This window comes from Sturnira hondurensis, unplaced genomic scaffold (assembly GCF_014824575.4).
Source record: "Sturnira hondurensis isolate 20B ecotype Veracruz unplaced genomic scaffold, ASM1482457v3 Scaffold0007406, whole genome shotgun sequence".
In the NCBI taxonomy this organism is placed as follows: Eukaryota; Metazoa; Chordata; class Mammalia; order Chiroptera; family Phyllostomidae; genus Sturnira; species Sturnira hondurensis.
Window position 1 is genome coordinate 10,089,256 of NW_028080037.1, and position 12,401 is coordinate 10,101,656.

The window sequence follows — 12,401 nt, forward strand, 5'->3', positions numbered from 1 at the left end:
CTCCATGAGCAGGCTGCTAGGACGTCCACTTTACACGTGGGAAAACCGACAGCTCAGAGATGCCCAGGACTAATGTGACTGCCCCCAGCAGACAATGAAGGAAGGACTGCAACCCAGGGCCACCGCCTTCAAATCCACCGGGCTCCCGAATCTCTCCTTCCCTCTGCAGGTCCCCAGGGGGGAGGCAGGATGCAGCCCACTCTGGGGAAAGTACTTGCAGAGGGTGACCTGAGCCTACAGCCAGGCCGAGGGTTATTAATAGCCAGGCTAAAGCGCCCCGCTCGGGAGGGCGGGGCTCTGGGGCAGGGAGCGGGAGGGCTGGGCGGGGCCGGGGGCGGAGACTGTCCGGGAGGCTGGCTGAGCTGGACGCCGAGGCCCCTCCCAGGCCCCTGGGAGCGCAGCCGGTCCCACACAGATTCTCCGGGGCTAGTTCATCGCCTCCGAATACTCCTGTGACAGGAGGCGCTAGCAAAACCCGCCTCCAGCCCCCAGCGGCAATATATATACGGTTCCCATCCCAGAAGGCAGGAGAAGTTTCTAGGCCCGCCTCCCCGGGGGTTATTAAGCTCTTGGCTCCACTCTAGACTTCAGTGGCCCTGGCCGTGAGCCTGGACAGCCTGGGAGGACGGTGGCTGGCGGATCTCTGGTGAGGCACTGTGGACAGGGGCTCTCTGGGATTCTGCAGGACTGGCCAGGGGTCACCTCTGGTGGCTGGAGCGTCTTTGGGGGCCTGGATCCCAGTCTGGTGTGCACCTCCGCCCTTGGCAGTGGATGGTTCAGCGATTTTTGAAGCTTGGAAGGCTAGCCCACCCACATCACCTTGCTGCGTGAGCCTGGCCAGGTGGCCCCCCCTCCCCGAGCCTCTGTGTTGTGCTCCGGCTCAGCAGCCGCCATGGCTGATGGCCAGTCGCCCTTCTCCTGCCACTACCCCAGCCGCCTGCGCCGGGACCCCTTCCGGGACTCGCCCCTCTCCTCCCGCAGCCTGCTGGATGACGGCTTCGGCATGGACCCCTTCCCCGACGACCTGACTGCCTCTTGGCCCGACTGGGCCCTGCCTCGACTCTCCTCAGCCTGGCCAGGCTCCCTGAGGCCGGGCACGGTGCCCAGGATGCCGACGGCCACGTCCAGGTTTGGGGTACCTGTTGACAGCAGGAGCCCCCCGCCCTTCCCAGGGGAGCCCTGGAAAGTGTGCGTCAACGTGCACAGCTTCAAGCCGGAGGAGCTGATGGTGAAGACCAAGGACAGATACGTGGAAGTTTCTGGTGAGTGGGAGTCCAGGGGGAGGGAGAAGGGGGTGGGGGTTGTGGGCCCCAGCCCCGGGGAGTAGCCAGGAGGACTTTCCTTAGAGGGGACACTATGACAGCATGACCCAGGTGACTTCAGGGCTCAGGAATGCAGCCCATGGAGGTTATCTTCAGGGAAGAACTGTCCCCTCCTGGCATCCAGGAGACACCGTCACCTGGCCCAGCTGCAGGGGCCCAGGGCTGGGGCCTCAGGGCGCTGTGTCACTCAGAGAACAGGCACGAAAACGGAAACCAAGGCGGGTGTTTCGACAGAGGATTTCATACAGAGAAGTGAAACAGATATAGAAGGAATAAAGGGGCAAATAAGAAGTGGGGCTCCTTGCACCCCAGCCTTACGACATAGTCCAGAAGGGCGGGTTTAACGCTGAGTGTTGACAGTGGTAATAACCAGCGTAGGTTTTGAGAAGAATGCACCCCTAGTCCCAGATAAGAAACTGAGGCTTCCTGGTCACTTTAACGTTGCTCAAAGGTAACCTGGATCGAGCGCTTAGTGCCTGCTGACACCGCACTAAGTGCCTTATCAGTAGCATCTCAGAAAATGCCACCAGAGGACATGGGTCCTGCTGGTCTCCTCTTTTTACACATGAGGAAACTGAGGCGCGGGGAGATGAAGGTAACTCCCAAGGCCACCGAAGAGTCAGATCCAGGCTGTCTGGGAATTGGTCATTTAAGCCCCTACTAGGTGCAAAGGGCTGGACGTACACACTTCTACTCCTTCTCCCCAGCAACCCTCACTCTGAAAAGCAGAGGTGTCTAGTCCCATTTCGCCTTCGAGACTGAGACCCTGGCGGGATCTGCCCAAGGTCACGCTGTGAGTCAGCAGAAGGAAGAGTCTGGGCCTGCCCTCAGCTCCAGGCGCAAGGCCCTTGCCATCGCAGGTCCCAGCCAGGGAGGGAAGGCTCTGGGCAACAGGAGAGAGGAGGCTGGAGTCTCAGCCCCTGTTAAGAGAAGCTTTCTGTCGCTTCCCTCCCAATTAAAGTGCCATTAAAAAGAGCTGTTCCCCGGCAGGCTCTGCCAGCCAGAAAAATCAATAAAAGCCGCTGTGGACACAGGCTGGGCAGGGACAAGCCCTGGCAAGGAGGCGTTCCGGGGAGTTTCAAAGCCTGGCCGACGGAATTATAAGCCTAGGAGGTTCTGGTGGGTGTGGTGGGCCAGGAGACAGGCTGAGCTCCCCACTCTGATGGAGGGGGGCTGGGCAGGGCTCTCCGCTGGGTTGGAGGGGGTGGTGCAGGGAGCCAGGTCAGAGTTCTACAACGGCTCTAACGGGCAGGATATGCAAATGTCTTACCTTCTCTCTTTGTTGCCTAATCTGGCAATTGGGGTCCAAAGAGCTACAGGGCATAAGGATTATTGTATTAAATGAGGTGAGGCATGCGCCGTCTGTATATAGTACCTGAAACACAGCAGGTCAGTATTGTTACTGACTGTTGATGCTGTGGGTAGAAGTCCGGCCACACAGTGAGACCCCTGATAAATCATAAGTGGTAGATGGTCTTTGGGACCCGGGTTCCAAGCCTGGCCCCACTCTTCACTCTCCAGATGGATATAAACAAGAGGGCATTTCTGCTGCTCTGAGCCTCAGTTTCCTCACCTGCAGAGGGGGGCCCACAGTGATACCGCTCCCATAAGGCTGGAGGGGAGACTAAATGTGTGCAGACCAGCTATAATGAACGCAGAGTGTCCGTGAAACGGAGCTGATGATGGTGCCTGCCTGGGCGTCCGTAAAAGTTGTCAGTTATCACCGCTCTCTCTGTTTTAGTTAGGGTTCCAGAGTTTTCCACCCCAGGTTGGGGGCTGCCCCACAGCCCTTCCAGGAGACCTCTGTCCAGCCTGGGTTTTTCTTTGCCCCCTATCCTCCTTTCTATCTTAACAAATGGGGCTGGCAGCTCCAAGCCGAGATCCCCGCTAAGCACCTTACTAATCCAGGGGCTCTGAATGAGTTACGGAGCCTCAGCTTCCACATCTGTAAAATGGGGATCACTGAGGAACCTGAATGAGACAAAGACAGACAAATGGGACAAAAAAATGAGGCAGAGCCTTTTGGGGTCGTAAAATTCTCACATGCGTACACTTAGCTCCCTCGGCTTGACGGACTCCGGGGGTGCCTATAGAGACTCTCATGAAAGAGGTTTCACAAATCTGATTGGTCTCAGAGGCTCCGTGTGAAAGCAACTTCTGGGGGAGTCAGAAGTCAGAGCCAGCCCCCAACCCTGCCCCACACAATGACAGGCCTGGTCTCCCCCAGGCACCTGTGTGGGTACTGTGCTCACTGGCTACGTAGTTGGCTTGCTGGTTCCTCCTGTGGAATTCTAGGGAAATACGGGTAGATTGGTTACACCCATTCTACAGATGAGCAAACTGAGGCCCAGAGAGGGTAGCTCACCCGAGATCACCCACTTTCCCACAGCAAGGTCTGAAAGTCAAAGCCAGGCCTATGGACACAGCCCCAGTCAGGGCAGCTGGACCTGCCTCGGACTGTGTGGCCTTCGGCAAACCCCACCTCCCACCTCCCGCCCCCCCGCTCTACCACTGGTCCCGGGAGCAGGTGGACTGGATTGGTATTGGCCGAACTGTGAGCTTTAAGATGTCACAGGCCTCTGAGAAATGGAGGGAGGAGGGGATCCAGCACCCTAGAAGGTGCCACGTGAAACCAAATGAAAGCCGGGTCTCCTCGAGGTCCGACTTAACAGAGCCTGGGCTTTCTTGTGGAGTCTGGGACTCTCTGAGCCACGGCCCGGGCTTAGCTGAGCGCATACAAGTGTCTAGTGACAGGGAAGTGTCCGGGGGATGCTGAGCTAGGAGATTTCCACCACGCCTCGCACACTCCCCCCACTTGCCTGCCGCCACCAGCCAAGAAATGTCCCCTTCCTGGGCCACTGGGCCAGGCCCTGGCCAAGGAAGGGACTGGAAAGCCCCAAGACCTTAGGCTGGCCCCTTCTCCCAGGCCCTGCTCCGACATTAATGCCAGGGCCTCTGCCTGCCCTGGTGACAGGACCTTGCTTTCCTTCGCTGGGCCAGGGCCTTCCCCGAAGCCCTGGCACCCACAGCCCTCGGAGGCTTGCTCAGCCATGACTGGCGGCCGCCAGGGCCCCCAGCTTCCCGGCCTTCGGATGACTTCTCTCTTTTTTCCCATTTTTAAACATAATATTACTTTTCTCTGTTTACCAAAATCAAATATTTCCACAAAGAAAATGGAAACAGGAGAGCGAAATACAAGATTCAAAATCACTCACCATCCTTCAACTGCCCCTAACAGACACTCGAGTGACATGCAAATTAAGCTTCAAGACGAGCTCCTACCACCTTCCCTCAGCCACAGTGACCCCCTCCCAAGAACCCCCCCCCCATGGAAATCTAGGAGCTGGCCCTGATCAGAGGGCCTCTCCTTGAACCCCAATACCTTATTTCCAGGGCACAGGCAGGGAGGGTTAGCTTCTAAGGCGCAGTCCTGCCCCCAGACATCAAAACAAACCACAGGCATTTACCTGCACACAACACACAAAGCTATTCAGTGACTCATGCTCATTCGCTTCTCATGACAACCCAATAATTAGGGTGTTGTTGTCGCCTCCACTTTAGAGAACAATAAACAGAGGCAGCTGCGAGGAAAGCAGCGATATGCCAGCGAATGTCAGAGCAGGGACACAGGTCTGAAGCCCACGTACCTGCCTTTGAACCTGGGCTCCAGCTCTTCCACGCTGTGTGACCTTGGGCGGTCACTTAACCTCTCTGAACTTCTGTTCCCTGTCCACAAACTAGCAGTAATAAAAGTGCTTGCTCTCTAAGATTATTGTGATACAAGTGAGTTGCCTAGTACAGTGGCTGACACCAAAATGTGCTTATGAGTTTGCTATTATTATTCTTGTCCTCCTCGCCCTCCTCCTCTGCTGCCCCCAGACACCAAGAGTGCAAAAGGACTGAGTCAGAGGGCACTGGCCTGTCCCCAAGGGAGGCAGGCCTCCGGAGGCCCAGGCTTTGGGGAGGGTACCAGGGGACAGACACTGCACGTCTGGCCACCCGCCCGGGCGCTGGGCAGCTGGTGGTCACGACTTGGCAGGTCAGAATAAACTCTTAGGCCATCAGCACATTCACAGAATAGCATGTTCTGGCGAGCCCAACACTGCAGTTTCAAAGCCGTTTCCTGTAAACGCGCCCCTTTCTGCTCAGCCGGTGGAAGGGAAAGAGGGAGGTAGTCTTTCCTGCGGGTTACGTAGCCGTACGGATGAACACTTAGAAATTCTAGAACTCGGAATTTATGCCGGAGAAGCCGCCAGGCTGGGGGTGAAGATCTAGCTACAAGAATGTCCAGTGCAGTGAAGTTCTTTCCAACGCCAGGAACTGTCTCAGCACCCGAACGCTGGGCACTGGTGACGTCGCGCCCTTGTGTGTCCCCGCAGCAAGTGCCATGCCAACGTTAAAAATCATGTTGAAGGACGTTTGCCGTGATACAGAAAAATGACACCAATGTGTTAGCAAGACATAAAGACAGGTTTCAAGTGCATCGTATACACCGATCTCATTTGATAAAATATACGATACACATCTATATACTATGTAACATTTATGCATTTCTAAGTAACCGAAAGAAAAGTCTAGAACGGATGTAAAAATGTCAGTGGTTTTCTCACAGTGGTGGGAGTCTGGGTGGTTTGAATTGATTTTTTTCTTAATTTTCTACATTTTCTATATATACATGCATTATCTTGTAATCAAGCAAAAAATTAAGAAAGGGATAGTAAGAAATCATTAAAAAGCCATTAATCACGTAATCACCTATAAATTGTCAGCTTTTCAGAATCTGCAGCAAGGCAAAACACTAGGTCTCACCAGGTCATTTACAGTCCATTCCCAAGCCCCCCAGAAGGGGGCCCCTGTGTAAACGAGGGTCCCTGGCCCCGGCATGTGGGCCCACAGATGAGGCGAATGGCTTCACCGGGCACTAGTCCTTTGTGCAAAGAGAAGTTGGAGACACTTCACTTCAGGAATGAGGAAGGGCCAAGAGGCTCAGAATTTCTTACATAAATTGCAACGTGATAGCCATCTGCAGCCCACGCCTCCTGTAATTTCATCTTTTTCCTCCCAAAGAAAAGAAAAGAAAAACCCCACCCCTGCGCTCTGTGGGAGAAGAGGCCTTTCCGTGGAGGCTGGGTGGTCTCCATCCACAGGCCAAAGCCTTGTTTCCAGGAGGTTCTCTCAGTACCTGGTACAAGTGCTCTGACTCAGAGAACTAACAGGAAGCTGGGAAGGGCAGAGAGGCGTCAGACCCAGCACTTAGCTTAGATGCAGAGAGAGCTGTTTCAGAGCCCAGGGCTGCCAGGCACCCACTGGGTGACCTTGGACCCAGCGCTGGGCCTCAGTTTCCACAGCGGTAACCGAGGGAGCAAGAAACATCCCCGGAGCTGGGAAAGGGCCCTGTTGGGGGTGAGGCCAGCTGGGTGGCCAACCAGCCCCGCTGTTCCCCTGCCACCAGGTCTGGGATGTGAGGCGCAGGGCTCTGCGGGCTGTTTAGGGGAGTGAGTGGTATCAGATGCAAGACTTAAAAGATACAATGAAACACATGGTCCAGTGTCTGTGATTTCCCAAGACCAACACGTAATTGTCTGCCACCTGCGGTCAAGGCCTCCTGTCCTGCCCACTGTCTTATTTGAGTTTCTCAACAGCCTGGGAGGTGGGCTCAAAGGAGGGATCTGAGGCTTAGACAACTGGAGTTCCCAGACCTCTCAATGAGTCGGGGACACTGCCCAGTTTCGATGTCAGCCTGAGTCCTCAACAGCGGGAGTCCCGGGGACCACATCCTGACACGTGGCCTTCCTCTCTCCTCCAGGCAAACACGAAGAGAAACAGCAAGAAGGTGGCATCGTGTCCAAGAACTTCACAAAGAAAATCCAGTAAGTGACCCATGGATTTCCGGGTTGGGGGTGCAGGGCAGGGAGGTGCCTGGGACCTGAGATCTGGGGTCTGTCCCCTCTTGGGTGTCTCTCTCCTGTGAGACTTCCCCCACCCAGGGCAGGGAATTGAACCCTCACCCTGAGAAGGGGGAAGACGTCCCAGCCAAGAATGCTGTGCGCTGCAGCAGACTACCAGGCTGAGCCCAGAGCTGGAACCCCACAGAGGCCCCAGTGGGAGGCAGCAAGGCGCTGATGCTTCCCAGGCCCGGGATGACGCTTTCTCTACTCAGCCTCCTCCCACCACCAGCGCTTCTGGCCCCAAAGCCTTCGTCCAGTCACGGTTACATCTGGCCTTTGTTTGCAGAGGCCGAATGTCACCTTTGTGTGAAGAAAAGACATTACCCTCCCTGTACTGTGAGGAAACTGAGTCTCCCAAGAGTGAACATCCCCAAGGCCCTTGAAATTAGAATTTAGAACAGCCCCAAAGTGACCCCTGAACTCTGGGCTCGGTGCTCATTCTTGGACCAGGGATGCCCCTTCCTCATCAGTAAGAGGGATGGACAGTCGGTCCAGCCCCATGGACGCACCGATTGAAAATGAGATCGTGGTGCAGGGATCCACCCCCAGCATCACATTGTCACAAATGGCAGCTTGTTATTACTGTTATTGTCGCTGTTATTGACTCTTAACTCCACCCCCAGCCCTGACGAGGACAGCCCTGGGCCAGAGTCTGGTGAGATTGCATAGGGCAGTTTCCGAGGCTTCTCTAGGCGTCGGGATTCTGTCCGTGTATGACCCACCACTGCCTCTGGGTTCCCAGAAGCCGTGGACGCTTCCCAGTAAGGCGAGCGCTAAACTGCTTCTCTTCGCACTGTCTCTCCTGCCGTCCCCAAGATCAGACATTACTAGGGGGAATGAAAGAGCAAAAGGAGAGGGAGGAAGCTGATGTTTCTCTCAAGGGCTCACACAAGGTCTCCTGATGGAGTCACAGGCAGGGCGAGGCCGTGAAAGGGCCTGAGCCAGAAAGAAGTCAGCGGATTAATCATTTCACAAAGAAGGCCATTTTCATGGATTTCGCCATCTCTGAGGCCTCCGGCAAAACATCTTGCCGGGAGTTACTTGACCAGATAGAAATGTGTAAAGCTGCATGACGGAAGCTGCTGTTCTGCTGGGGGCCAGCACCTGAGCCAGGCTGGTTGTTTCAATGGTGGACGAGCCTTTGCCCTGAGCGCCCCAAGGGCCCTCCTTAGCCGGCCAGCCCGCCCGATCTGGTCCCAAAACCTCCAAAGCTCCCCACATCCCAGCAACTGAAGGGTCCCCAGGACCCTCCTCCGTCACGGTAAAGTGAATCCTTTTGTTCTGGGGGGTCAGTGTCTAGCTGCCTATTGTTAATATTTTAATCTCACCCCGGGCACTAGGAGTCCTGGCCCCAGGGAACGAACAGGGCTTCTGTTCCTGTGCTTCCTCATGGGCGGGTTGGGCCAGGGGACAAGAGGATGTGTGCAAAGCATTTAGCCACAGGTGTAGACTCAGGGCTCGGCCCGTGGGAACCAGCCTTATCGAAACCTCCAAACCAGGTCAACCTGGTCGAAGACCTTGACCAAGTCTTTTCCCACCTCTGGGCCTCAGTTTCTCCATGGGAGAAGTGATAGCGTCCTGGACATTCGAGAAGATTCTTTTGGGCTCTGACATTCTCTGGTTCAACAATACCACCATTGGTGCTAAATTAGTCACAGCTGTCCCGCTGCAGGGACCCCCGACTCCAACGCCAATCAGGCACTTATTCCACCATCCAGCACTTCCTGTTCCACCATCCAGCACTTCCTGTACGGCAGGCACGCAGTTCTCAGATATCTGTCCCTAAGAGGCAGATACTTTTTCGACCCCCTTCCCCCGCAGGAAGCAGGCTCAGGGAGGTGAGGTCACTAGCGCAAGGCCACACAAACAGAAAGGGCTAGAATCAGCACTCAGGGCTGCCTGCCTGTGATGCCCGCACTCTGGACCATGGCCACCCAGTCACGTGGCACCAGGTGTCCATTGGGTTGGCATGCAAACGGTGAAGGAGTTGGCCCATCCCCAGCAGCCAGGGGTCGGGCCAAACACTTGGCCTTGTCTGGGCTGTAGCAGCATGTCCACTCGGGGGGTGCCCAAGTTCCCTCTTTCTCTTCCCTCCTTCTCAGCAGGCCCCTTGTGAATGTCCCTGGCTCCGATTTGGTAGGTGTCCCCCGGGCACAGGCAGCTCAGGGGGCTTCAGGTTGCTGATCCCGGCAAAGTGTTCCCCTGCTTCTCCAGAAAGGACCCTGCCCGTGACCACGGATGGGCTTCCCTTACTCCCCGTTCTCTCACCCAGACCTGTAGCCTTGCTCTCATGACAGGCACAGCCCACTGGGCCTGGGAGCTCTATGGTGATTGAACCTCTAGCTTCCTCCTCCTCCCACCTCCTCCATGGTGCCTTTTTTTTTTTCCTAAAGTCTGATGCCAGAGAGGCAGTAGAGTATCACAGCTACTCTGAGTTCAGATACCAGGATTCTGATTCCATTCCCCTCTGCTGCCAGTCAGCTGTGTGACCTTGGGCAAAGCGTGTTACCTCTCTGACCCCGAGCTCCCCAGCTATACATTGGGGACAGAAACAGAACCTGCCTGGTGGGATTATTGTTAACAACTAACTGAGCCGATTCAGGTGACGCTCCTGGCACACAGAATGCTCAGAGGTCCCTGTTTTCATGATTTCTATTAATAATGGCATTCCAAGGGACTGTTTTCCAATGTGTCAGATAGCCTCGTTTGCCCCAAACGACCCCCAAATCACGAAAACAGCCTCAGAACTGGAGCCAGAGTTGGGTTCAGAAACCCCGTCTCTGGCACTTGCTCGCTTCCTCGTGGAGCTTCCATTCGACTTCCCCAAGTCTCGGTTAAAAGCGCTCTACAACTGGCGTATCAGTTCCTACCCAGGAACCATTCCTGGCTGATGGTAAAGCTTGAAGAAGGCGATGCCCTTAAATGTGCTTTGGGAACAAGACCACTGTCACCTACTGCAAAATGCTTCAGATGCGCCCCAAATCGTGGCCAGGTCTAAGCCTCACGGAGCATGTTGGCATCTGAAGTCCAGCCATGCCACCAGCCTGACCCCCTTAAACTGCCGACTCACCTATGTCACTCACCATTAATTCCACCAGTCACGCACACGGCAAGTGAATATGCGTCACCTGCTGTGAGTCACTTCTTATGTGGGTTCTATAAAGTGGAGGCCGTGGTGGCCATTTCTGCCGGCAGCTGGTCAACTGTGGGTGCTAAGGGGGGACCTCAACCTGGGATCAGACCCGCGGGCCCCCACTCCCCTGTATGTTACTGCTGGGGCGGCACGTGCCCGTTTGCAGAGCATGTTCAGATTCCTTGCAGAGGGCTCGAAAGTTTCAAATGCTGTGCAAGTTTTCTATTATGACGTCCACTTTGCAGAAGAGAACTCAGGGCAGTTGAGAGACCTTCCCAGGATCACACCCAGCACTGGATGCATCCAAAGCCTAAGATCTTATCAATAATATTTTCTTTCAGCCCTGGCTGGTGTGGCTCAGTGGATTGAACATGGGCCTGTGAACCGAAGGGTTGCCAGCTCGATTCCCAGTCAGGGCACATGCCTGGGTTGTGGGCCAGGTGCCCAGTGGAGGGCGCACAAGAGGCAACCACACACTGATATTTATCTCCCACTCTCCCTCCCTCTCTCCCTCCCTTCCCCTCTTGAAAAATAAGTAAATAAAATCTTTAAAAACCAAATATATATATAAATTTTTCTTTCCAAGAAATACAAGAATGTTTAAGTTGTACTGAAATAACAAATGAATAAAATCTTGTGCTTCTCCTAGGCTTCCTGCAGAGGTGGACCCTGCGACAGTATTTGCCTCGCTTTCCCCAGAGGGTCTGCTGATCATCGAAGCCCCCCAGGTCCCCCCTTACTCACCGTTTGGAGAAAGCAGCTTCAACAACGAGCTTCCCCAAGACAGCCAGCAAGTCACCTGCACTTGAGACCTCAGTCTTGGCCCATCCTTGTCACTGCCCTGCTCCCAACCCCCCGGGCTTCTCTGATTCCAGGGTACATTATACATTGCTTTAGCTGAATTCATAGATGTAGTGTGACTAAAATGTTGGGGGTCAGGGTAACTCAGCCAGTCCCTGGGTAGTGTAGTAGGTTTTCACACCAGAGGGTGCGGTTGGCAAGTCATGCTCGGTTGCATTAGGCATTCATGCTGGGAGTTTTTCTTTCTTTACCTTTTCTATCTTGATTACAATGTTGTATACTCAATAGTGGCAAAGCTTATAAAAGAGGATATAATATTTCACGCTGTATCTTACCTTGCAACTGATGGAAGGGTTGCTCTTCTTTGGGGACCTCGCATCAGCCAGATTCCTCTTCTGGGCTCCCGATGTCCGTGCCTGCCCCCCCAGTTGGTCCACGGTGTCCACGGGCTCACCTCACTGTTTCTGCAGCCATGGCCTGCAAAGGGTGTGATAAGACAGGTCTTACCTCCGCCAATGGGATTTATCCAAGATTCACATGAAAACAAAGAGTGCCTTCTGCCCTCTGCCCAGGCGAAGCTAGCATCTTCCCAAGCTGACCGGCCCTGAGAACTCCGGAAGCCCCTCAATTTACCCTCTGGCTAACGTCCCTTCTTTCTTGTGTCCCTTATGTCCTCATAGGGGTTTTACAGAGGGGGCTGTCTCCAGACGGCTCCACCAGGAACCAAGCAAAGGCCAGGCCGCCTGGCAGGCAGGATAGTGGCATTGTGTGTCTGTAGGTGGGATGCGTGTGTCATTGTTATTTGAATTGTGCTGTTCTTTAGGAAAAAATAACAGTAAATAATAATGATAATAATAATAATAAAGGAGCTGATGTTCTTAGCCTCGTGTACTTCTTTTATTGAAGAATCAAATGCTATACCACTTAGATTTTCTAATATCAATTGAGAATGTTTGTGGCAGCCAGTAATAACACCCAACGAAGAGTGACTTAAATGACTTATGACTTAAATGACATAAACACGTATTGTCCAATTGTACAAGAAGTCTAGATATGTGATTTTGCAGTTATTTCTTCAGCGGTGATGCCACCAAAATCCCAACGTAGTTCTCTCTCCTGCCACCTCTGACAATTCTGCAAGGCCTCTCCTCATGTGGGCAAGGTGGCTGCAGCAGCTCTGAGCACCTCATCCTCGGG

The 12,401-nt window shown here is 54.3% G+C and overlaps 1 protein-coding gene across 1 annotated transcript; it reads left to right on the top strand.

Moving 5' to 3' along the window:
• The first annotated feature begins 396 nt into the window (after positions 1-396).
• Positions 397-12,085, top strand: HSPB8 (heat shock protein family B (small) member 8). The gene is made up of 3 exons (XM_037052216.1): positions 397-1,262; positions 7,129-7,192; positions 11,053-12,085. Exons 1-3 carry the CDS (start codon positions 893-895, stop codon positions 11,210-11,212), a joined length of 594 nt encoding a protein of 197 aa, XP_036908111.1. The 5' UTR covers positions 397-892; the 3' UTR covers positions 11,213-12,085.
• Positions 12,086-12,401: the final 316 nt, after the last annotated feature.

What these genes read in the sequence shown, in the direction of transcription:
- HSPB8 (XM_037052216.1), top strand. Translation starts at nt 893, where the DNA reads ATGGCTGATGGCCAGTCGCCCTTCTCCTGCCACTACCCCAGCCGCCTG. An exon ending in CAGATACGTGGAAGTTTCTG is followed by an intron (nt 1,263 to 7,128) that starts GTGAGTGGGAGT and finishes TCTCTCCTCCAG; the next exon opens with GCAAACACGAAGAGAAACAG. An exon ending in AACTTCACAAAGAAAATCCA is followed by an intron (nt 7,193 to 11,052) that starts GTAAGTGACCCA and finishes TGCTTCTCCTAG; the next exon opens with GCTTCCTGCAGAGGTGGACC.